This window comes from Corvus hawaiiensis, chromosome 6 (assembly GCF_020740725.1).
Source record: "Corvus hawaiiensis isolate bCorHaw1 chromosome 6, bCorHaw1.pri.cur, whole genome shotgun sequence".
Classification (NCBI taxonomy): domain Eukaryota; kingdom Metazoa; phylum Chordata; class Aves; order Passeriformes; family Corvidae; genus Corvus; species Corvus hawaiiensis.
This window is the reverse complement of record NC_063218.1, coordinates 12677222-12703350: the sequence shown is the minus strand read 5'-3', so window position 1 is coordinate 12703350 and position 26129 is coordinate 12677222. Positions and strand designations below refer to the sequence as shown.

At 38.8% G+C, this 26129-nt stretch overlaps 1 protein-coding gene across 2 annotated transcripts in view; it reads right to left on the bottom strand.

Annotated features, from left to right (window-relative positions):
* Nucleotides 1–26129, bottom strand: part of SETD3 (SET domain containing 3, actin histidine methyltransferase) — a 62143-nt gene that overhangs the window by 5641 nt on the left and 30373 nt on the right. For both annotated transcript variants that reach the window (XM_048307590.1, XM_048307589.1), the window contains exons 6-10: nucleotides 25593–25849; nucleotides 9174–9232; nucleotides 7205–7319; nucleotides 2890–2964; nucleotides 50–216 (exon numbers count right to left, since the gene is read on the bottom strand). In XM_048307590.1, coding sequence (XP_048163547.1) covers nucleotides 50–216; nucleotides 2890–2964; nucleotides 7205–7319; nucleotides 9174–9232; nucleotides 25593–25849 — 673 coding nt within the window. The remainder of the gene's footprint in view (nucleotides 1–49; nucleotides 217–2889; nucleotides 2965–7204; nucleotides 7320–9173; nucleotides 9233–25592; nucleotides 25850–26129) is intronic.

Sequence of the window (26129 nt, the reverse complement as noted above, 5' to 3'; positions counted from 1 at the left end):
TATACTTTGGAAATATTTTTAAAAACCCACGGCATTGTGTTTTACTTACGTTGGGATACCAGCACGAGCTAAGACCTCTGCCTTCATAGCATACAGCCTGTCACTTTTACTCACGCCAAGCTTTATTTTCACTCTGTCATGTGAATTATTATCAAAGAAAAAACCACTGTGGATCACAAATTCAGCGTTTGACCGAGTGCCATAAAAAATGTAAATCTAGAAGGATGAAAAGAGAAGTGAAGGGACAGGAAAAAAGCTTAAGATCAGCTCAAAAAACTGACATAATTTGAAAGTTATTTTCCGAAAGAATTACTATTCTGAGTACAAGGTATATTTAGTTATATGAAAAAACATGCTTTGTTTTCTGGTATTGACTCAAATGCTGTATATAACGTGGCAATTACACTTTAGAGGTAGATGTAAATGTATCCATGTAACAGAGACTTTGAAAGGCGAGAAGAAATTCTTGTTCTGTACTTTAAAATAAAAACATTTTGGTTTCTCACACTGTCATAAAGTACCAGCATATGGAAATAAGCTTTCAAAGGCTTTTTAAAGGCTAAAAAAAATAGAGACAAGGAGGGCCCATTAAAAGAAATTGTGTTTCTGGAGTCATTTTTCCCAACCAAATGTCCACTCAAAACTATACTGCTGATAGATCAACTTTGCTTTCATTTTAATGTTATCTTAAGATATGGATATACTACAGTACATCATACAGAGAGATCTGAGCTGTATTGAGCCAGTATTTATTTTTGTTTTACTCTGAACTCTTTTATATAAAGCATATAGTTACTTTAATTCACATTTCAAAAGAAGTTCCTAAATATAACCTGCGGAATGTATTTAATTCAGGGCTCGGCTGTATGAAATGCATGGGACTAGAGGTCAGAGTAGCAATTGTATTCTCCCACATCAAGAGGATATTTTCCCATTTGTGTTTGATAACAGAATTGTCAATCAGAAAAAAAAGTTCCAGCAGTTACAGAATTCCCTTCAGAACCTCAGTGTACAGCCGTGCTCTGGATGCCTGCAAGCTTCCATTCCTCTCTAGCTGACAGACACAGTGCTCTCTAAAGGGCTCAGTAACAGCAATGATGCCATTTACTTTCTTTGTTTTCAATTTTATATTAGGACTATTTATCCTAAGCACTAAATGCTTAAGTATGATATTGAATTATAGCAAACATCATACTATATCACACTCCCATGATGAACAGGTGACCTGCCTACATATATTAAGGCAGTGGGTAAGAAGAGAGTTGCTCACCCTCTCAAGTTTTAAAACTACTGTGATAGATCTCATAAACTAAAAGTCACATATCATGTGTACATTACACAGTATGCTCTTACACCCCAAGACTGCTCCACAAAAAATCCAATTAAACAGAATGAGAATTGCTTTATTTCAGGCCAGTGTTTGACAGACTCTGTGGACTTCCACTGCCTCACACTTTTTAGTAGTAAAAGCATGGATCATACACTCTTCCTGCTGAAACTGTAAGAAATAACATCTGCATGGTATATTAAAGGACTGAAGCATTATATAATTACAGTGCTTTAAAGATGTCACTAACAGTTAAAGTTTGCACAGAAATTTTTAAAAATCCTGATAAATAGCAGACAAAGTGAAACTACTAAAATAAAATTGAAATATAGGAACCCTCTATAATTGAAATGGAGAGAGCAACCAGAACAGCTATATGACACATCCATTGCCAGCTGTGGAAAATTATAAATTGGATCACTTCTGGAAAAACTGTGGACCCCTTTTAACTCATCACACCACTATTGGAAAAAACAGAAAATATTTGACTACCATAACAAATTCTGAGAGCAAAAATATACAATCACTGTAAACCCCAGCATAGCAATGAGGATAAATACACTTCTGGAAAGATGTACTCAAAAAAGAAAAAATTTCAGACGCTTCTTCGTTAAAAAAAGATAACGATACGTAAGAAAAATTAAAATCAAAATATTATCAATTGTAAGACTGGCAAAATAATACAGTAAAAGTAATAACTCAGAGGCTGAGTTACAAAACATTTCAGGATGTTTCCTAGACAAAGGCTTTGTCTGGCCATGCTGACTGCACTTCCACAGGCAGTAGTCAGTAAAGGAGTGCTGCTCCACTTGAGGGTTTAGGCTGGCTGCTGACACAGCACAGGGGATTCCTACACTCCTGGAAGCACTGCCTTCAATGCATCACTAGTTTGGACACTCCGTTTTGGTTTTGAGCAGTTCTGATCAAAATACTGGATTCTGAACTGTTCCATGCATCTTTGCAAGACTCTCCTGCAGTCTCAGGATGAAGAAGTAAAAGCATGCATGCCTGTGTGAAAGGGAGGGAGTATGTTTTTAGGGCCTTTCTCATTTCCACTAAACATTGCAATGACAGCAGCATGGGTTAAAATGACTGGCAACTGTACTGTATTTCACCTCTTTTATATGAATGAAGACTAACAAGAAACATAAGCCAACAAACACCACTGTTAAAAAAGACTCTACAATCTACTACTGTAGACATAACTAAAAAATATTTATCTTTGGTCCTTTGGGTATAGCCTTTTACTAAGCTCTTCCAAAATACCAAACTTGGTGACTGTGTATGGACACTTACCAATGATTAAATATTTCAACTAGTTCTCTAAAATATGAGGAATAAAACTCTCCTCCAGTTGAGGTCTACCAAGTGATAGAAAATATTCTGAAAAATGTACATGTATTTAGTTTGGTAGCATTTTCACTCAAAATTAGCTCAGCGTAATAAAATTCAAATGTAGCAGGGTTTAATCCACACCACTGTTATTAAAATTTTCTAGCGAGTCACCAAGAGTCCACAGAACTTTATGAAACAACAATAATGTAGATAACTCTTCACACTACCTGTTCTCCAGCCTTGAAATCTTGAAGTGCTACACATTCACACCGGTCATCTTCTAAATTGTAGCCTGTAGTGATCTATCCAGGAAAAGAGTGACAAAAGCACCTTTAGCATTTTATATTTCTCTCTCCCACCACTGACAAATTTTCCTATTGGAAATAAACATTAACAATAGGAATTGCATATATTTCTTTCTCAGCACAATAGAATATAGCTGATAGTGATCGCTCTCCAATTCCTGAGCAATCTCTTTTTAAAAAAATTTTTACAATAAAGAAATCTAACAGAGGAAATAACCTACCTGAAGGGAACAGAAGGCTCTGAGAAAAGTACCTTCCATAGACAACAGACAAAGTGCCATGCTAAAGCCAGCGGTTTGTTATAAAGTTCTAGAGCTTTCAGTCACTCCCATGAGGCCCAAGGGAGCACAGCACTGACAGCTCTATATGCTGTGCTTTATCCTTCAACTGCCAACACATTTTTGATTTCTCAATGAAAAAGGATTAGATAACTGTGGATCTTTAGGGGATACAATCTTCAGAGAATTATAATTTACTTGAAAATAATCCCCTTATCTAAAAGTTAAGTAATACTCTTAAAATGCTAAAAGGATTTTTGTGATGGTAGCAGGCAATGGAAGATGATAAACTCTCTTGACAAACCTGTACTTCCCCAAAAACAATTACTGAACTGTAACAGGCTCACACTAACAAGTAAAGCTATCCTAAAAATGTAATATTTTTACCAAGTGACAAACAGCATGTTCTTGAATAGTATTACCAGAGATGCAGCCACAGGATGGAACATAAGCTGCTGAAAAATCAGAAAGCAACTTTTATGGGAGGTAGTCTGAGTTCAGTACTGACAGAGGTAACTTATGGAAAAACATGTTCTGGGCCTAAGGAAAAACCTAAAAGAAGCCAAAGATTCTCTCTCAGCCTTTGAAAATGAAAACATTTTTTTGTAAGCTGACTGACATGAGTTGCAGTATACCCTGATTCTCATCTTGGATGCGGCTTGTCCAAAGACAGAATTCCTCAGATTATTTCAAAAGCTTGGTTGACGGCTTATACATTAATAGTTTTGCACTGCTTGCATCATTAAATGTGCATTTGTTGAAAACAGCTGAAACAGTGCTTTCAAATGGAGCAAATCCAAAATGTCAGCCCCAAGAACAGGCAGCCTGGCCCTGTAGACACTTGCAGAAACCTCCCTGTGCAGATGCCACCACTGCAGGTCTATTAACGGGTTTGTGGCATGTAGAGATCAGTAAAGAACACGAGAGCCATGCAACACAGCCTACTGAGAAACACAGGCTGCAGTACTCGAACACGGAAATTCCTCTGCATTCTCTAACGTGAACCACACAATTTAAATTAAGATCTTGGGTTTAGAAAGTTATCCTACCCTGAATGCTGGTGGATGACAAATCTACCTTCCTAGTTCAAATAGAGTCATCTTCTAAAAAATTGTACCTTTCATCCAAAAAAAAGGAACTCTTGACCTGTCCTGAAATTTTCTTAGTGTGTAAACTCAATGAAATAGTTCTGGATGTGAAAAGTCCACACCAATCCCTAGAAAAGCTGGTGGAACAGGATGGTTTCACAGACTGAGGAAATTCCAGTATTTTAAGAGGAGGATTCTGTCAGCTTAAGCATGCCTCACTAGAGTACTGATCCTTCTTTTAATTTTTTATTTTTGCTTAAAAAAAACCCCCAAAACAACACACAAAACTGAGCAGCACTTCTGAAAGACTTTTCTATAAAGCATAATGGAGTGCTAGACTCCTATTTCCTCTTTCTTTTAATAGCAGTCACATAAGAGAATTAACAGGGTGTTTACTTCTCTTCCCACATGATAGCTGACAAATTGCATCCCTTCAGTTTTATTTCTGAAGCAGACTGATACATGAATTTCAAGTTGTGTATAAAGCATGCAATAGACTGCTTGGTCAGTGATTAAGGATGGACCCAGCCCAACAGGCAGAATGTAGCTTATTCAAAGCTCTGTCAGAACTGGTAATCAACCTCTGACTGTCAAAATACAATCCCACTAAAGAATAACAATGAGAAATGCATGAAGACAACCATTTTGAAATAGTTTTTAGAGGCAGGTTGATCTAATTAATAGTGTCAGAAGCAAGAAAAAGCTGGATGGACCTAGCTCCAGTTAAAATCCAAAGAGCATTTTATTATCTAGCTCATGGAAAGGGGTCCTGTGGAATAAAGCAAGAACAGGGATATATATGGTAGCTGACTGACTTGAGAAGTATTTTAGCACTACATTTGGAATAAACTAGACAGGGGTGCACTCAATGCCATCTTTTGTTTCTTACTTTCCTGCAATGAGTAACAATTCCCTTCATGTATTTTAAAGGGATTGTGCTATGATTAGAGCAGAACCCACCCTGATCTCACTCTACAATAATACAAACTACAGTACAGGCAGCTTACAGTTATCTTAGCAGTCACCCCCCCTCCATTTCTAATAGTACAAGGCAACTAGCACACAACAGAAATAGCTTTATAGTAGCTTTTCTTAGCCCATTACGAATATTACAGTTTTCTATCCTTCCTGAATTTATATCCATTTAAATTACTTTCTGTAGAAATATGAAATAAATGACCGAAACCTTTACATATATACAAAATATTTAAGTTCAGCACAACCGCCTTTGCCCTTTAGGATATACTTCAGCATAAAAAAGTGTTTCCAATCCTGATATACTACTGCATTAGGAGGTTTGGCTCCAGAGGTTGGCTCCATATCAAACCCATTGCTAAACAGCATAATAAAAATAAAAATTACTTTATCAATTTAAATAGAAGTTTGAATGAGTAAAACAACATAAATAGCTGCTCTTTTAATATACGCTACTTAAATTTTCCCCTCACAGAACCTTGATTCTCTTCCTCTTTACTCTAATCCCAACTTTGAAGGCATTCATTAAGAGTTGTCTAATGAATACAGACAAGTCTCTGCGAAAGCATCTGAAAGAGATGCCCAGCAGGAAAAGGGTACAGGAAGTACTGACGCTTGCAGCTATGACTTATATTACAAAAATACACATTTCTGAATTTTAAGCAATTTTCTTTATACTGAAGACTCTCATATGAACTTTATTGCTAAATCAAAGCTGTGAGATTGCATAACAAATAGGGAAAGGCAAGAATCACTGTTAAAGAACAACACGTAATCACCTTGAAATAAGGAAAAATAAATAAATAATAAACCCCAAACACTTGCAACTTCGTAGCCTAGCCTACCGTGCTGTAATTGATACAGTCATAGTAACACTAAATTAGCTAAATGTCAAGTGAAAAACAACTTGCTTTACAGTTTGTTCATTTAAAATAGACTTTTTTTATACCAACAGCACTAACACATACTGCTGTCCTAACACTCAGGTCAACCCTCCCACAAAAGAATCAGATCACTTGAATAGTATGGTCATATCCAGTGCTGACAATAAATAATATTATCTACTGGAAACACAAGTAAGGGGTATGACTTTTGAAGCATACATGAGTATGACTAAGTAACACTGATAAACCAGCCTCTCTGGGTTTCCATTTCCTCATCTCAGCATTAACTAGTCTGTTAATGAAATCAGAAATCATCCCCTGAACGAGCGCACGTAAGCCAAAGTGTCAGCAGGTCTGACTTTCTATATACATATGTCACCTTTTAAATGTTTAATATGCCCTAAAGTAGTATTTTTGCATTTTGTTTCTTTGATGTAGTAACAGATGTACTGTTTTTGTTGAACTAGGCTTTGTTCTTGTTGTTGCTGTCTCTATAACAAGGCTCTTTGGGCACGGTTAGGAGAGCAGGCAGTATTTCTTAGTTGCAAATCTCTAACCACTTTCCCTAGTGGTAGCTACAAGAGGCAACCTCCACCAGTGCCCGCTTTCTGTTCTCAGAACAAATCTGTCCAGTGCTGTGCATCTTTTTCAGCCCATGAGAAACAAAGCTCCATGTCAGGAGACTATTCAGACTTGTCTGGACAAAACATTTCATGTAAATGAAAACTTTTAAAAGTACATTATATGCACATAAGACATAACTTTACACAAGTATCCAATCACTTGTAAAGTGTTCTCTAGATGAAGAAAGCTCTCCCTGAAAAGCTATCATAAGATATTTGAGAAACTGACAAACCTTTCTTTCACATATTAATTTTTTAGGGTCTCTTGGGAAGATAACATACCTGTGTTAAGTAGCATAATGGAAAGTGTTACTAAACTGTTCCACAGTAGTTGAAAGGTGTAATACTTAAGCCCTAAAGTCTTTCACCAACACTGAATAAATCCTTACCAATCCATTAGTATGATTACACATGTCCCATAAAGGTATTAGAGCCAGTGTAACTCTGGAACCATCTTCTGTTGGAATCTGGTTCTGCCGTGTCATAACAGAGGAAACTGCCCATCTGCAAAAGTTAAAAACACAAGATGGTCAATGTTCAAAGCATTAAAGTATGATAGGCCATAGTCCCACCTGAAGCAATCATTTAGACTGGGAGTTTCCAAACATAGTTTCCTTAAAGATCACACTGACTATAGGAACAGCAGAAGGCAATACCACTTCCAGGAGAAGCAGCAGCTCCCAGGTTTCCGGGACATGCACACAGAACAAATCTCAAACCAGGATTGAGATCCCTCCTCTCTTTGCAAGAGAATCTTCACACTGTCCATTGGCTCCATTCCTCAAGCAGGATCCACTCCCTATGTAACCTTCTGCTTCCCCAGCCCTTCCCTGCATATGTATCTCACACTACACATCCCAAACCCAGGGTCACCTGCTCCTGCAGGTTTTCCTGCTGGGCAGCAGGAGCTCTCATGCAAACTCTTGTAAGACCCAGGATGTATTTTCCCTCTCACTCTCTAAAAAGCTTATGTCCTGCATGAACTGGAAACCAGTGCAACCACCTGACACATGCATGATCTTTTGGTAAGTGTTTCTCATCAATCTGCAAGCTTTTGGCTTAGGCCAGTATTGCTAAATTTTCTGCTTAATAGAATTGAGAGGGGGGAAAAAAAAGCCACAACATTCCAAACAGATATCCAGGTAAAAACCATGAAGAGAGTATCACATAGTTCTTTTGCACGTGGACATCATTCAAAACCCTTCTAAGTCAGGATAAGTAAATGAAATGCAAGCTACCCTTTCAGACATAAAAATCTTTAGAAAAGCTTAGAATTTCAGTAGTCTCTAGAACTTCATTTTTTATTTTATACCTGACAAAAATTAATACTAAACACCAGTGGAAAAAAGAATCTTAGTTTCATTATATTCTGGCTTTAATACATATATGTGTTGTGGAGTTTTTTGAGGAGAAAAAATGATGCCACTAGGAGAAGGTCAAAATAATTTGAATTCCCACAGACTCTACTACTAACATGCATTTAGTATACAGAATTAGACTTTCTGAAGGATTTCTTCAGAAGGACTAGACTGCTAACAAAGACAGTGGCAAACTGAAATCTACCTAATTTCTAAAAAAAAGTTAAATTGTGGATAATTCTGACATACAAACACTGCTTGAAACAGAGTAACAATATGCTTCTTGTTAATTGTTGTAATTTGTCTTTAAAATTTTGGACCACTTCACATGTAAGTTGGTGTGCTCCCCAGTGACCCTTTAAATGAAGGAGGTATGCTTTGGAAATCCCACTTTCATAGACTTACCCACAAGTACAACTAGGCTAAAAAATCCCTCATGAATGTCTTTTATTTGTGCTATTTTAACCATGTAACAGAATTAAAGCTCTCATTATCTTAATTGTTATTCTTTTTATCTTAATTCTGTCACCCCTTATAGCACCTCCAAGTGACACTCATGTTTCATGTGTGCAACTTCCATTCTCCAGCTCTCCTGTTCAGCAGCAGCTCTAGATACTAACTTTTACTAGTATGTGCTGGTAGAGCCTTTTATGAAAAAAAAAAAAGAAATGAAAAAAATTTCCCCAAACCCTAAAAGTCCTGCCACATCAACTGAATTATTTTCTTAAGAAACAAGAAATTACCTTAGTAATCTGACTATGTGTGCCAGTTGGCTAAACTAACTGCTTATAATGAATGACTATTTCTTTGTAACAATTAAAATCTGCATATTTATTTCTCTTTCTTCTTCATTAAGAAAGTGTATTAGTATCAAATCTTACAATTAGCATTTCAGTAACGATAAGGCTTTCCCAACAATGAAGAATTCCAGGGCCCCACAGTTTACCATAGTAAAAAAAGAAAAGAAACAAAGAAAAAAAAAATTTAAAGACAGACCAACCTGTAGTCGTCATAAGTGAAAGAATCCTTTAAGGGCAGTTTGCTGGCATTAGGATGGGTCTGCAAAATATAAGTTGCATAAAAAGGTGAAAAGAGGAAGAAAAGAGAAATCAGAAATCAGTCAGCAGAATTTCATTATTTAGCTGCCTAACAGATCCTAACAAGAGCCAAATGAAGCAGGAGGCGTCCAGCCGCGCTACAGAGGGATCATCATGCTATTATGCTCTCATACATCACTGTCAACTTAATTTGTTGTGCCCAGCAGCCGCCATAAATCTGTTTCTTCATATTTCAAGACTGGAACCCACAGACATTGTACAAAAAAAAAAATAAAATTTAAGGTGGACTGAGTATGTGAAGGTAAAACACAATCCAGCCCTCAATGCACAGTGGGGGAAAGAAATCAGACAATAAGCATACATTAGCTTTCACCAACTTCCATATTTTCCTCTCCTCTGAGATATCAGTGAGATATTTCACAAATGCAAGGAATATTATACAAGATTTTCAGTTCTTCCTTGTTACCTGTAACAGTGTTATTCAGTAAAGTTGCACTACACCTCTGAAACAAAAACAGATTATAAAATATTTAAATGGCTTCGGTGACAAACACCAATTAGACAGTATCTACGTTAGCCCATCTACACACTCTCCTATCTAAAAGTGGAGCCGTGTCATTTGTGAATGCATACTGCAGTTCTCATTAACAAGCAAACATTTAATTTCTAAAGGCTTTAAGAAGCTCTGATAACAGTTATTTTTCTGATTAATTAACTTATTTAAAGTCTTGAAAATACAGGTAGCTTTAAACCCACATTCATACGTTTTCTTTAGAACTTTGTTCCAATTCACAAATGGAAAGCCATAGCAGCATAAATTTTAATCTTCTGGTTCGATTAGGTCTCTGAGATGAATTGAAGCAAATGATCAAACGGTTATTTCCGAAGATACAAATGATTTTTTGCATAGCTCTATCTTTGCGACGCTCTTAATGCATGAAGCTCCATGTAGTACGCAGTTTTTTACTCTTGATGCATTAGCATCACAAGTGCGTGGTAATTTATCATTTCTCACTGTAATGTACTTGCTGGCACTGTGTGCAGGACAGTAGGGGATGAGGTAAAAGTGGCTCAAACCGTAAATCAATTAGAAAACAAAAGCTTGTGCTCAGCGCGCAATTTTAGGCAAATTATATATTACAAAAGACTGCCAATTGGGTGTGAGGTCCCAGGTGGCTGCTCTGCCTCAGCCCCTCCGGTTAACCCTTGCGATGGGCTTTCTCCGGAACACGACTGAAGTTAACAATTCCAGTGGCTCCTGCCCCTCCCCTCACTTTTAATTTTTTTTTTCTTTTTTACAGCACTCTACGTTTCCATATGATTTTCACTCACATCGATGACACAGTCATTGTATAACAAATCCCTTCGAATTTAATTGTAGCAACACATTGTACAGCTGTTTCTTCTCACAAAAACATTCAGCACAAACCCAGGACTGAGACCCGAGCCAAGACATTTCAGGAGGCACCTTCCCTGCAGGACAGTCCAGACCCGAGTCCAGAAATGAATGCAGAAACTCAGCCTTCAGCTGGAAATAATTATTACGAACAAAAACCTCCCTATAGTTTTCATTTATGACACTCTAATTTCAACTCTTATTACTCCTATTATTAATCTATTTTGCAGAAGCTCGATAATTAAGCAGGGAAAGACAACACCAACACTGCGAGTATCAGCCCCTCCGTTTCCCTTTACAGCACGACCGCGTTTCCCTCCGGCCCGTGGCGATCGGTGTGAGGAGTCGGGTCTCACTGTGCGCCTCAAGTTTACAGCCGGCGTTTCGCATTTACCCCCCGGACCCTGTGGGTGCCGCTCCCCGCGGCCCATGCCCGTGCCCGGGCGCTCAGCCCCGCTCCAACCCCGCCGTTCCCGGCCCCGCTCCAGCCCGGGCCGGGCCCCCACACCGCGGGCCGCGCGGGCCAGCACTGCCCCCTGCCGGCGCCGCCGCGCACTGCTCCGCTCCGCCGCCAGCGCCGCGCCCGCTCCGCGCTCCTCCCGCCCGGCCCGCGGGGCAGGCGCACGAAACCGACCGCCTGCAGCGGCCCCAAACCCCGTGCGGGACAGCGCACCTGCAGGGTGAGCAAGCGCCCCCGGCCCAGGGCGGTCCGACCTGCTCATCGCAGGAGGAAGGCCCCGGGAACGTTAACACCCCTGTCTGTCGCCTCTGCTCTCTTCTGCTTTCCTCCTGCCCCTCAAACAGCAAGCAGCTTTTAGCGGAACATGCTGTTTTTCCAAGGGTAATAATGACCATGGTCAAAATGCACTGGAAGTAAACAGGCATCGCATGCATTGCAGGGGCTCAACAGACAAAAAGCGACTGCTACAGCCGCTGCACCCAGTTCCAGCCCACACTCCATTCCGGGAGCACCAGCCAACAGCCTCGACCCGAACTTGGAGCAAATAACCACAGGATGCAAGATATATACACGTTGTCATTGTCCTCTCTGTAGGAAACGTGTATTAGATCAATGAATTGCAGGGAGATCAATGGCTCATTTCACACAAGCAGTCCCCCTGTAATAGCCAACTTGAACACGCACCCCATGGGGAAAAGATCCTGGATGCCACCAAACGCTCTGTCACCCTCCCCATTTGTAAATCTGTGAAACTTCGGGATTGCCCCTATGCGGACACCATCCAGACGTAATTCCCATAAAACCAATAGTAAATTACAGTAAGGGACAAAATACATGGTCTTTAAAAGACACAGGGCAGAATAAAATCCCAGCATATGTAATTACCATATTTATAACATTCCATGGTACAATATTCTAGTAGCTCTTTTAAAGTTAAGATACGTCAGTATATTCGATCATGTTAGATTTCTGACTTGGTCTATCTCACTATGTAACTTAAAAACCCTATAGATTACAAGAATCTGAAGACACACAAAAAAGAACAATATTCTGATTAAAAATTTGATTTAGTATGCAGCTTCTCTTTATAGTCCCTTGGTAAAAATGAAATCTCCCTAACAAACACTTAATAAAACCTGTCAATATATCTAGAAAGAAAAATGACACAAATGCATTAAGTATTAAATACCCTTGAAAAAAGTCACATATTCCATGAATTTTTGATGTACTATCTTGACATTAATGTAAAACCTTGATATTTATAATTGACAGATATTTAATAAAGTATAGAAGATGACTGCTGTGTAGCATGCAAATTGCTCAGACGGCTCAAAAAAGATACAGACATATTTAAACTAAACAAACACTTAATACGTAAAAAAAATCAGATCTAGCTTTTACAGGTTCACGCAGCTAGGTCTCTACAGATTAGCTTTCAAATGTGACATTATCCACTACATGAACCCTAATTTTAACTTACCAAGTCTGTATGAAGTAGTTTCAGAAAGTTGGGAGGGGAAGCTTTAAATAAAAAATGGGAACATGAAAATGTGAATATATTCATTTAGATGCAGGTCCTGACATTCTACTGAAAGAGTTATTATAAAGAACAAATACCATCTATTTCGTTACCCTTTCTGTGAAAATATTGTCAGAGCTGGCAATCAGGGTGATGACCACTGCAAAAACAAATAGTGGCATGCTGAATTTCATTTTCCTCCTGATGCTGCTATTCCTAAAAAAAAAAAATGAATAAAGAAACGGTTTTTTCCCCTTCAGTGTTCCAAGCCTTCTTTGAGACAGTTGGAGGATATCTCAAAATAACCAGAAATATTAAAAAGTAACAGTGATTGCTGCCAGATTGTCTGCAGCCACTGTGGAAAGAGACAGACTGTTATTCTAGTCACCTAAAACACTATCAGACTAGAAGACAGTTACTCAGTATGGCAATCACAGGAAGGGGGGGTGGGGGGGAGAAGAAAAAGAAAAAAAATTTAAAAAATAAAAGGACACTTCCAAACACTCTTTCAGTGAAGCAGTAAAATATCCAGGGGTTCATGTCTCATGTTTAATGCCTCACAAACAAGCAACACTCCTGATGTGCCATAGGGGCCTCTGCGTTATTAATTTCCCCATCACACTTTTAGATGGATATCACAAGGTAATGATTCTCAAGTCCCAGAAAGTAGATGCTAAAGGACTCCCATTTTTGAGGGTTTGTTTCATTTGAATGGCACGAAGGCTGCAGTGTAAAATAGGTGGGTGCCCTTCCAGCTAAAAAGCCATCACAACCTTCACTTCTGCTTTCCAGCCTAGGGGCATTCACCTCCCATCAAAGAGTGGCCAGACTTCTGGAGACAGTAACCCTTTTCCCTATTCAATCACAAAAAGCTAAAGCTCATTTATCAGAGCTCCTAATCTTGATGGTGAATTTCCATTAAAATTGGCTTAATATTTGCTTGTTTACCAAGCGATGCAAAGAACAAGTCCAATTACTGTAACACACAACACAATGTCTGAGTAGAAGGAAAAATTAAAGTTTACATGGTCTTAAATTTGTGTTCACATCTACACTACTAGATGCCTTGAAAAGAGCTGATGTATTTTTATGTGAAGTCATATTGACCAGTATATTCCTTTGTGCTATTAACCCTTGTATAATCCAAGAAAGAAAAAATTACTTTAATCACTGGATGGGATCAAAGTTAGGTTTTTTTTTAAAAAGACACCACCTCCAAGCTGAGATACACTGATCATCACATCCATCCACTATTCCACTGTAATTCATAGCTAAAAAAATGTTTTTTAAAAAAAATCCTTGTTTTTGTTGGTTTCCTGAATTTGTAGACAAAGAAATGGTTGGACTTCTGTGAAGACTATTTCAAGTACTCACAAGTCCAAGGCAAAGTTATGGGCAATCACTGCATCAATATCACTAAATCAGATTTCAGTATTCTCAGAAACCTCTTATATTCCCATTGAAGTGGAGACAGCTCCGCTTCTACCCCAGGAAACCATCATACCCTAGTGTTCAGATTATATTGAGGCCATCGCTCCACTCCCCTCACAGCCCCCAAAAACACTAAGGGTGCTTGAAACAGTTAAAGCCAAAACCACTTCAAGCTTCCACCTTGTTAACTTTCATTCCTTTGAACATAAACCCCAAGGGTTAGTTGCTTTTGACCAAACAATTTTTTCCTCCTCTTCTTTGCAGATTCTTCCCTCTTTCCAATGTACTCATTAACATGGGGAGATTTCGTTATGAGCCTTAGTGGATGCTACTTGATGGTTTCAGGCCAATGTGTAGGTGTACAAAAACACAAACACACATACATTCAGGGCCAGAAGCACGAAGATCTGTCAGCATTTGCTGGTTACTGTCCCTTTCCCAGCTCTGGAAATCCTTTGAAGCAGCAGCCTTGAAGAGAAACTCCTCTCTGTGGAGCTGCTGAGGCTTTAACTGCCCTAAAGCTAAGTAAAATAAAGAATTCAGAATGGAGGATCCTAGTGATCTACAGGGAAACAAGAATTCACTTTTTCCATTGGACATATGCTGCCTAACCTAATGAGGGAAGCCAGTTCACTGTACAGGACAGGAGACAAAGCCAAAGATTATTTTACTTTGTAACAACAGTTTATAACTACAGAGGCATGCTCTGGAATATTCAAACAGCCCAATTCATGAAGCACTAGGAATAATGTCCACAAACCTGTGTTGTTATATGACCTCTCTAACAGAAAGATAATTCTACTTTGCAAAATCTAATAGAATGAATCTTAATATTAAAAAAAGGTACTACAGGATTGAAACTTAATAAATCTAAGTAATATTCTTGCTTAATTCTTTATGTCAGCAATTTTTATTTACTTTCTGCCAATATACACAAGAAAGCACTGTTCCAGACTATTAGGGGATTCATGCAGCGGAAGCAAAGTGGAATGACTCCTTCTGGTGCAATGGAATTTAACTGTGCGGTCCCTTTTTCTGTACCTTCTACCTGCAAAAATTGTTCTTCGTTAATGAGACAGCAGAGGCACAACAGACAACTCAAACCATTAACTATTAACTCAAGGGGGTCTGAAGGACTGACAACCCACTTCACATACAACATGGACAGTACTGTTTGGCAGACTGAGTACACAGAAACAACTCTGAACTGACTGCAGCTGAGTACCCTGCCTCCAATCCTGTGCCATCTCCTTTTTTTAATAGAGGCAAGACAGCCAGGAACTCCTTAACATCCACTTCTTGATTGCTCCATTTCAGAATACTACTTACTCTGTATATGTGTATGCATACATACACAATTCTGAAACATTATCTTTCCCAAAACAGAAGACACTCAGATACAGCATTTAAATAAGTGACCAAGTTTTCTATACCATTTCTTGTCCTTTCACAAAATCACTTAGAGCTGAGTGCAGCCCCATTAAGGGCTGAAGTGGGAGAAGCTGGGCTGAGATTAGATGTGTTTTGCAATGAGACAGCCTCCAGAGGCCCTCCTGAAGCAGTTCACATAACAGAAGGCACACGAGCTCCATTATCTCCTGTGGTAAATCTCCTTGCGAAACAATAGTTTATTGTTCATGTTGAGCCTTAGATTTATAGGTTCAGTCTGCAGTGTTTCATTCACACAGGTACAGTAAGATAGCTACAAAAGCCAGCTTCCTTGCAAGAGTCCATGTCTGCATACCAGAACATATCATTTACTCTCTTCCAGAGAGGCTCTTCCAGAGGTACAAAGTTTACCTTGAGCATTTTTCATTTCAGGAAACATTTTACCTTGTTAATTTCAGGAGCTGGACTTTGATGACCTTTGTGGGTCCCTTCCTACTCTGGATACTCTATGATTCTGTTTAGTGCAACACACAGGCACTATGTTTATGCACAAACTCATCCCACAACTCTACTATTAGTGAACTCCACTATTAGGTGAATCACAAGCCACAGATAAAATGCCGTGATGGAAACCCTGAAAAAAACTGCTTTGAAAGGACAGCAACAGTATTTCCTATTCAAAACCACTCACTCCTCAATCAAAGAGTTTGCTAACAAGCATTAATATAATGCAGTATGGCCAAAGTTTTGTTACCTGTGAATCAACTACTTAAGTTACCCAATAAATCATATCAGAAGCCACTTAGATGGAAGCTTGGATCATGATCACCTCATAACCAAGCTTTCACAGGCCATGGTAACTAGAGGTACTGGGGCTGCAGGGGCACATGCATCCAAAACTAAAAACTTATCATTTCCTCTTCAACTCTCATTCAAACAATAGTACAAGAAAATAAACTTTGGTTTACTTAGCAACGTATCAATGTCCTACTGTGTGGAGTATTAGCATTGGGTCTGACTGAAGAGGATAATCCACTTTGTAATTTAGTTAAATTACTAATTTTAACAAAGATAAGTACCCTGTATAATTTTGCAGTGCTTAAAGAATACATCCTTTGAGTATTCCGCTCTAAGAAACATCAGCTTGTTATAATATTTTAAATTTATGGAACATTTGTAACTGCTGTTATATCAGGAAAAATATTAAATCTGCACAGTAAGTACAAACTTTATATGAGAAAGTATACTTGTAAGTCCATGATGATCTCCTGATGTCTGCTGAGGCACTGACTTCCACAAAAGACACAGACAACATCTCTGGGGATAGACTCAAATGTCCCAGAAAGTGCAACTCAGTTAAAAAATAAAAATAAAGGCAACTAACAGAAAAGCAAACAAAAAACTGTCTCCACTCTATTGGCTGTAAAAAGAGATGCTTATCTGCATTCTCAACCAGGAGAGTGGTTGAGAACCCCATCTTCAAAAAAATGTCTTAAAAGCCCATACTACTAACAAGAGAATGTATTATTCCTCCCAAATGTGGTTTAAACTGTGCAGAAACAAATTTTGTTTTGCGCTGGCATATACGCTTTGAAGTACATCTCTGCTTCTCTAGAGGAAAGCAGGCGTTTAGGCTACTGTAGCCGAATCCAATCCATTCAGAATATAAAATAAATTAAAACCTGCTGATTAGGAGATGTTAACAAAGTCTGTACGATGAAAGATAACATCTATATCCAAAATGAAAGATATGTTTTATCTTGTCTGTCCTCCAACTTTGAATCATTTTGACTGTAAGAAATAGCAGACACCAAGTAGGACGTGCCTGTACTTCCATCTAGGCCAGCACGGTCCAACTGGTGCCCATCGTCTGAATCTGGACCACAGGATGCCTCCATATGGCCTGCCACCTTTTCCTTGGAGGAGATAGGGAACAGCTGTTTGAGGAGCAAACGCTGCCTGAACAGCCAAACACCTCCTCCTGTGTCCGGCTGGCTCAAAGCCCAGAGCTGTCGCCGTGTTCCTGTGGAAGGCAAGGAAGGAATGGGAGAAGAAGGCAGCAGAACCTCCCACCCACGCAAGGACTTAAGCTCTTCATCTGCCTGACTCGGACAGACGCAACCCAGCAAATCCTGGAGCTGCTTCTGCCATGGAGAGGGGCAGCCACAGGAATGGCCCAACAAAGCCCCAGGATCTGCTGCTACTGTCATCAAAGCTGGGGGTGGGATATACCAGAAGTGACATAAAAATCAGGAATTTGGCACATGTTTGCAAAGTCTAAACCACCTTACAGTAGATACACTAAGTGGTACAGTACAAGCATACTGTCAATCTTGAATCTGCTGCCAGCAAAACAGATTAATACAATATTTTGGCCTTCACACAGAGGAAAAACACAGAAAAGCATAAATATATTTCACTATTAACTGCCTATTGACTTCTTATTGGTCAAGAAGAACTTGGGCATTGAAATCCACACAAAGCAAATTAAATAGCAACACTATTTTTACCTTTGCAACTGCCCACACAACGCAATTTTAAATCTCTCCTTAAGGTGACATGAATAGTAGACAAGTAAACAAAAGGGAAATATTTTACAGGGTTTACAACTGTGCCATCTTTCTTCCACCCATTTTTCACAGTGTTGCTGACATAATTTCTGAAAAAAAGCTATTTGACTGGCATGCCAATGAGTATAAATCAAGCAGGGAGGAAAACTGAGAATCCTAAAGACCTACCTTGTACAGAAACAAAACTGAATTCTGTTTCAAATACATTTGCTTTTGACTGCATATTGGTTGAAATCTTCAGATGCATTGAAATATTCCCTATTATATCAACCTAAAAATAATAAACACTTTCTGAATATTTGAATAGGATGTTTTAAAAGACAGTATAGTTGTCTGCATTCAACTCAAATATCATTTAGCACACAAAAGTTAAATGGCAGTGTCTTCAAGCCAAGAACAGAGACACCAGATGATGTACTTCACGCTGACCTGGAAAATCATATGCTTATTGGAATAGGATAGATTAAAAACAACACAGAAAAATAATGTAAGAGCAACATAAGTCATATTGAAAGCACCATCACAACTTCAAAAATTGGTGTAAAAATTATGCTAGAGATGTGAAATCTCACCGAATATACCCAATATTGAAGAGTCACACATGATACCAGATTTTAAAGATGCTATAATATTATTTTGAAATCTAGAACTTGATGTGTTAAACATCCTAACTAAAATGATATTCCAGTCCCCAACAGTGAATGACTGGATTTTAGAATTTCATTCACGCTAAATCAATTAGTCAAATTTTATATGAATAATATATGAAATTTAGTATCTGATCAAAAGGGATTACAGCTTCCAGGAAATTAAGTTCTCTGTCCAGTACTGCACACAAACAGATCAAAACATCTTTAGACAGATTACTGCAAAGCTTGTATTCACAGTGGGACTACAACAACACTTTCACAAACAGTGTCCAGATGTCAATAAACACTAGTCAAAAAACTGTATGACAGTGCTCCTGTGAAATGCCGGAAATAAACCAGACTACAGATAATACCTAAAAATTATTAACAACTTCTACTGAAGAGATTCTATTAAAAAAAATTAAAAGGAGTGTGACTCACGGGGCAGTTTCTGCCTTCTTGAGTAAGAGTAGCTTGACAGAAGGCAAAGAAAGCACTAGCAAGTATTTGCTCATTAACTTTGCAAAGAAACATAAAACTGAGTCAAAGAAAATAAGTTTACTTGCTAAAATGTTACTTAAATAGGTGACTTCGCTTTCCCCATTCAGTAACAATTTTAGAGTTACACTGATCTCTCTTGTACTGGGGAGCCCAGCGCTGGACACAGTACTCTGGGTGTGGCCTTACCAGTGCTCAATAGAGGAGAAGGATCAGCTCTCAAAATACTGCCAACAATCCTAATGTAGCCAGGATGCCATTAGCCCTTTTTTCTGCAAGGACACATTGCTGGCTCATGTTCAGTTTGTACCCCAACATAATAATGGGATTATTTCACTCCAAGTGCAGGACTTTGCACTTCTTGCTAAACATCAACTGGCAGCCCATTTCTCCAGCCTGTCAAACTCCCACTGGATGGCACCTTCCCAGAAACTGAAGTGAGGCTGACAGGTTTGTAGTTCCCTGAGTCATCTTTCTAACCTGAGGATAGGAGTGGCATTTGCTTTCCTCCAGTCCTCAGGAATGCCTCCCAATCATCACGATCACTCAAAGATCACTGAGAGTCAGAGTCTGCATTGGAAAAGACCTTTAAGGGTCACCTAGTCCAACTGTGATGAACAGGAACATCTTCAACTAGATCAGGTTGCTCAGAGCCCCTTCCAACCTGTCCTTGAATGTTTCCAGGAACAGGGCATCTACAACCTCTCTGGGCAACCCATGCCAGTGTTTCACCACTCTTACTGTAAAAAATGCCTTCCTTAGTCTAAATCAACCCTCTCTTAGTTTAAAACCACTATCTCTTGCCCTCTTGCAACAAGCCCTGATAAAAAGTTGGTCCCCATCTTTCTCACCCCCTTTTAACTATGAAAAGGCTGACATAAGGCCTCCCTGGAGCCTTCTCCAGGATGAACAAGGCCAGCTCTCTCAGCATTTTCTCACAGGAGAGGAGCTTCAGCCCTCTGATTATTTCTGTGGCCATCCTCTGGAATCAGTCCAATAGGTCCATGTCCTTCCTGTGCTGGGGACCCCAGAGGTGGGTGCTGTATTCCAGGTGGGGTCTCACTAGAGCAGAAGGATTGAATCCGCTCTCTCAACCTGCTGGCCATGCTGCTTTTGATGCAACCCAGGGTACAACTAGCTTTCTGAACTGCAAGCACACGTTGCTAGCTCATGCTGAGCTTCTCATCCACCAGCACCCCCAAAGTCCATCTCTGCAGAGCTCTTCTCAATTCCTTCAACCCACAGCCATATTGATAGGATGGGTTGCCCCAATGCAGGTGCAGCACCTTGCACTTTGCCCTGTTGAACTTCACGAGGTTTGCAAAGGCCCACTTCTCAAGCATGCCCAGGCACCTCTGGATGGCATCCTGGTACCTGGGACTCCTGAAGGCCAGTCTTACTAGTAAAGACTAAGACAAGAAAGGTATTTGGTACCCCAGACTTTTACATGTTCTGTGTCACCATGTCCCCTGTCTATCCAGCAGCAGGCCCACATTTCCCCTAGTCTTCCTTTTGTCGTGTATGTACATATAGAAACCCTTTTGGTCACCTTTGATATCCCTTGCAAGATGCAATTACTGCTGGGCTTTACCTTTCCTAACCACATCCCTGGATGATTGGACAATATCTCCATATTCCTTCCAGGTCACGTGTCCCTGCTTTCATCTTTTCTAGGCTTCCTTTTAGTGTCTGAGTTTTTGCCAGGAGCTCCTTGTTGATTCATGAATGCCTTCTGGCACTTTTGCCTGACTTCCTGCTTTTGGGATTAACTGTTCCTGAAGTTAGAGGAAGTGATCTATCAATACTAACCATGTTTTCTTTTTTGGATTCTTCTTCTCTCCAAAGCCATATGCCATAGCACTCTTCCAAGCAGATCCATGAAGCAGCCACTACTGCTCTCCTGAAGTCCAGCACTGTGACTTTGCTGTTTGCTCTGCTTCCTCCTCTCAGGATCCTGAAATCTACCACCTCATGGTCACTACAGCCAAGGCTGTCTTCAACCTTTACATCCCAACAAACCCTTCCTTGCTTGTATGTATGAGGTCTGTGAATGCAAATAGCACCTCTCCTCATTGGCCCCTCTATTGTTTGGGTAAGGAAGCTCTCCACAAACCTTCTGGACTGCTTATGCCCTGCTGTGTTGTTCCTTTAACAGATACTGGGGTGAAGTCCCCCATGAGGACCAGGCCCTGCAAATGTGAAGCTATTTTTAGCTATCTGTAGAAGGCCTCACCCACTTCTTCTTGTCTCCTGATCACGCAGCCTAATAGCAGAGGTCCACTACAATGTCGACCATATTGGTATAGGTTCAGGTTTTTTTGGTTGGTTGGTTTTTTTTTTTTCCAGACAGCTTGCTGGTGCTCTTCAGAAAAAAAATGTGGTCCTTCAGTGGTCCAAAGACTACAAGCTGAAAACACTATGTAAATCAATGCCAAACTGCCATCCTGGACAGTCCTGCAAAACTGGTGTTTTATCCAGGACACGAGAGGCAGCTACATACAGATACTACTTACAGAGTGCCACTGAATGCATACAGCCACAGCAAAAGCTATGGCTAGATAATGGGCTCTGCTGGTTTCGGACTTACCACTTCAAAGATTTTAGAAGTCAACTAAAGTTATCATAAAGTTGTCTTTTATTTAGGTAGGGAGTAACAGCCTTTACTACAACTGGGGAAAAGATACAACACTGCTTCAAACCCATCGTGTTCAAAATGTAAATAGTTTGGGCACTTCCACCTTCTCTAAGTGCACTCCTTGTCTTCACATCTTGTTTTGATTCACAAAAACTTCTCTGTAGCTGACTACAAACAGGCATACAGATGCACCTGAAAATCAAACACAAAGACCACTGCATATTCTTTTTAAAAAGCTTCAAACTTGGCTATATTTTCTTTAGGAACATAATCTCACTTTGACTTGACTGTAAACTATATGGCTCCCTCTTGTGTCTATTATACCACATTTCAGTGGACAAAAAAATTTTAACATTAAGCCATAAATATTTGGGCTTTGTTCATCCTTCAGCAGGCATGCAATGCTCATAAATGCTCATAAGGAAGTTACAGACATACCTTCCTTTCTCTTCCCGAGAAGAGAAAACCCTGCATATTACAGAATTTCTGTTTGGTACAAACTATAAAAAAAAAATCTTGCAAACTACAAGTCTGCTGCAATGAAAGTAGTCTTTTGACCATTCCTGTATTTTGATACCAATGCAGAGGCCAAATGCATCGTTAAAGTACATCTGTAAGAACTTTTAACTATTTTTTAGTTATCAAATTACATATGTTTAGAGAGGTGTCAGTGCGGTTTATACAGCCTGGCTAACATGCTCAAGGGTTTATTTTTGCCTGCTCAACATCCCACCTGTTTCTGCTTATCAAACCAGACTACAGTTTAGCTTGCAACAGCTGTGAAATTCATAAATCTGTCCATTCTTCATATGTAGCCAGACTAAGCACTTGGAGAAAGAGTCAGAACTCCAGCAGTCACCACTATGGATAAGCTAGAGAAACAGAGCAGCACCTCTCAAACCATGTTTGAAACTGCACACCTATCAGAAGCCAAATTACTTTAAAAGCAGTCTAGCAATCCTATTTGGAAAAGAAAAAGAAGCATTTGAAGAAACGACTTGTTAACTCTTTTATTCCCCCTGCCATTAGAAATATTTTGTAGACTAAAAATGTTGCAATTAAAATATTTTGCCTGCACAAAGTAGTCCCTTTTTTAGTAGCTTCAAATAGCAAAAAAACGACTTTTATTTCGAGATGCTGCTAGCATTACTTCCTTCAGTAGAACAACTATCAATAAAGTAAACATAGTTTTAAGATTTTTGTATTACAAAGAATGTATTTGTACTTAAAATATACTTCAAAAGGTACTTGTACTTAAAAAAAAATTAGTCTGCATACTGAAAGCATTATCAAAATCCTGGTCACACAGGACAGCTTTCATTAAAACACTTTTACTAAAGTAGTAGTAGTACTGAATGAAATTATGGTATACAAAAATCTAACACTTATTTCATTGAGCTTGCAGAGTACACTGCCTTTCACAGATAAGTGGGTTTGCTTTGCTTTTTTCATTTATATGACAAATTTCTCTTTGGCCGTTTCTTCCCTTTTCCATCTGCTCATGAATTACCCTTAGCATTAGTATTTTGTGGGTCAATTTTGTTCACAAAATGATATGAGCACATGCAAGCTGATACTAAAATTAATTTCAGCTTCTATGAATAAGGAAAAATGGTACTTTGTTTTAGGGAAGAAAGAGACTTTTATTTTTTCTCTATGAACTTTTTTCCTCCACCATTTCATAAATTACAAGCTCTTATTTTTTGAGAGCAGAAGCAGAAGGCAAAAATGTAAACTTTTCCATAAGTTTTCATCAAAAACATTAATAATAGGTACCCAATACATACAGTTGGCATTCCTGGAGCCAACTGAATTTATTTAACTTTCTAATGTGAATAGTAGTATTTGCCAAATAGGAGTAAAGAAACATTCAGCTGAAATTGTGGTTAAATGGCAGTGCTGAAGTAAGGCACCAAACAACCAGAACCCACCTAAAATTTAACTAATATTTATTACCTCTCATTCTACAAAGGAAAGTAAATAAAGCAAATGAACCCTACCTGATCTACCTTCATGCTCATGTTCAACAATGTGAAACAACAGCTATAGAACAAGATATATAACAAGAACACAAGACAAGCAATAAATAAAAAAGATAATTAAAAAAAAAAAACTGATCTAGTTTTCTGACCATTCTGCATTTCAGAGGTTTTCTTAATCGATGTTGTGGTCACATAACCTCTCACGTAATACTACTAGTGCAGGATTAGTCAGGGAAAATGATGGAACTGGTCATAGTGATAGTTCAGCTGATTCAGATGACTCAGTTCTGATTAACTACTGCAGGAGCAGGAACAGCAGCTAGAAGAATTGGATAATGTTCCACAATATTCTGCTAATAACTCATTAAAAACAGTAGACTTTTTTAGGGTGAAAAAGATGTTCTAAAGACAAAAATTTAGAAGTTCTGCTTGCGCAGGCAGTATACTTTGAGAAACAAAGTGAAGGCTGGAAGGCCAAGTGTGGACTGGCAGCCTAGGATAGCACATGGCAAGAAAAAAAGAGTTGGATGAACTATAGTTTCCTGAATTGTGACACCTAGAAGGAAGAATTCAGTTCCCTTCTGATATCAAAGCCATTGTTTCCAGCCTATTCCTTGCGCATCTGATTTGGTTTTCACCCATCATTTTCAATTACTTCAGTTTTCAAAATGTATCCCTCTGGCTCCTTATACTCCATAAACTGACATTGTGTTTGAAACACATTCAGTTCTTGAAACACCAAACAGCTACACAAAATTATGTAACTTTTGTTGAATTAAAACAGTTAATAGAAGAGTTTGGATAATACTAAAGCAGAATAGAACTGCCTTGTGTATTCTGACCTCTCCCACGGCCAAACAAAATGTCTCTAGATCACACATTTGGGGAGATTCAGTACATAGAGCCATACGTTTTTTACACAGATTGTGCCACAAAAAAAGCTTTGGATGTTTGGATATTGAGCACTACCTTGAGAACAGCACATCAACATTCACTTACAACATGATATCAAGGTATCAGTCAGAATAACAGAGTTCTGTTAGAAACTCGGTTTAAATCATTACTTCAGAAGACAATGAAAAGTTCACCCATCTCAAGCCTCTCCATACCCTGTTACCAGATGGGTTTATCTTTGTATTTGAAAGCAATCAAAATAATTACGCTAAAAAGAACAGAAAACAACAGTTAATCCATGTTCATTGGAAATACAACATATGCAATGGTTTTATTCTGTCAATTAACAATTATTCATTTTATTTTGTTAAGTGCAAACTACACATTTTTCAAAGAATCATAGAGGCATAGGTTGTAGATGTCTGCAGGTTATGTAGCAAAACTTCCACCCAGCAAAATTCTAGAGACTGGCTAACAGTAGCAAGATGAAAGCAATGACTGGATCATCCCTTATCTCCTTTTCCCCAGAACAAAGCAATTCAGCTCCCTTAGTCTCCCATATGGATAAAGGGCTGAAGCCAATTACATCTTAATAGCTCTCCTCTGATCTCATTCCAGTTTGTCAACAAGTTTCCAGTTTGTCAACACGTCTTTTGCACTGGTGGGCCCAAAATTGTACAGTATTGCAGATAAAGCCTCACCCATTTTTAAACAAAGGGCAGCAATCACTTCTCTCAACCAACTAAATATAAATATAACCAATAAATTTTTATATATCCATAAGCCTACTGAACCGCAAAATTTCAACAGTGGTTCAAAAAAACAGCAGGAAATTGCTTTAATGATTCACACTTTTAAGGGCAATATACTTGTGCTATTATTCAGCATCACTGTGTTCACATCTTCCACAATAAAGATCACGAGAACAACATGTACATACTATATTTGAGATTCTTACCTGAATAACTTTGTAGAAATAGGCATACTGTCGAGCTGTATTTTTATATTGGCTAAAGACATCATGTATGGCCTGAGTTGATTGAAGATACTGTACTTCATCTTCTTCAAAATAGAGAGGAGTATCATATTCACTGGGGAGAGTCTGGATGTAGGGCAGCCAGAAAGAGTTGGGGTTGGCTCTCTCACAAAGGAGATGGAATGCCAGTGTTATATTGCCCATGGCTTGCAGAATTCGATCTTGAGAATACAGAGATCCTAAATTAACCAAGAAAAGTGAGGAACTGCATTAATTGTCCATGGAAAATCTCATCCTAGATTTACTTTAAATTAACATGATTAAATAATATGTAAGCATTTAACCAAAAAAAAAAGCTTTTTGGGTTTCTAAAATATTTAGCTGCCTACACTGCAATACTGCAAGTTTTTTGACACAGCAAATGCCTTGTGTACAACTGCATGATGAAACTAGAACAATATTCTCAATACCTCAGAACATTTTATCTCCAAGCATTATACAAGCTACATGATATGTGTT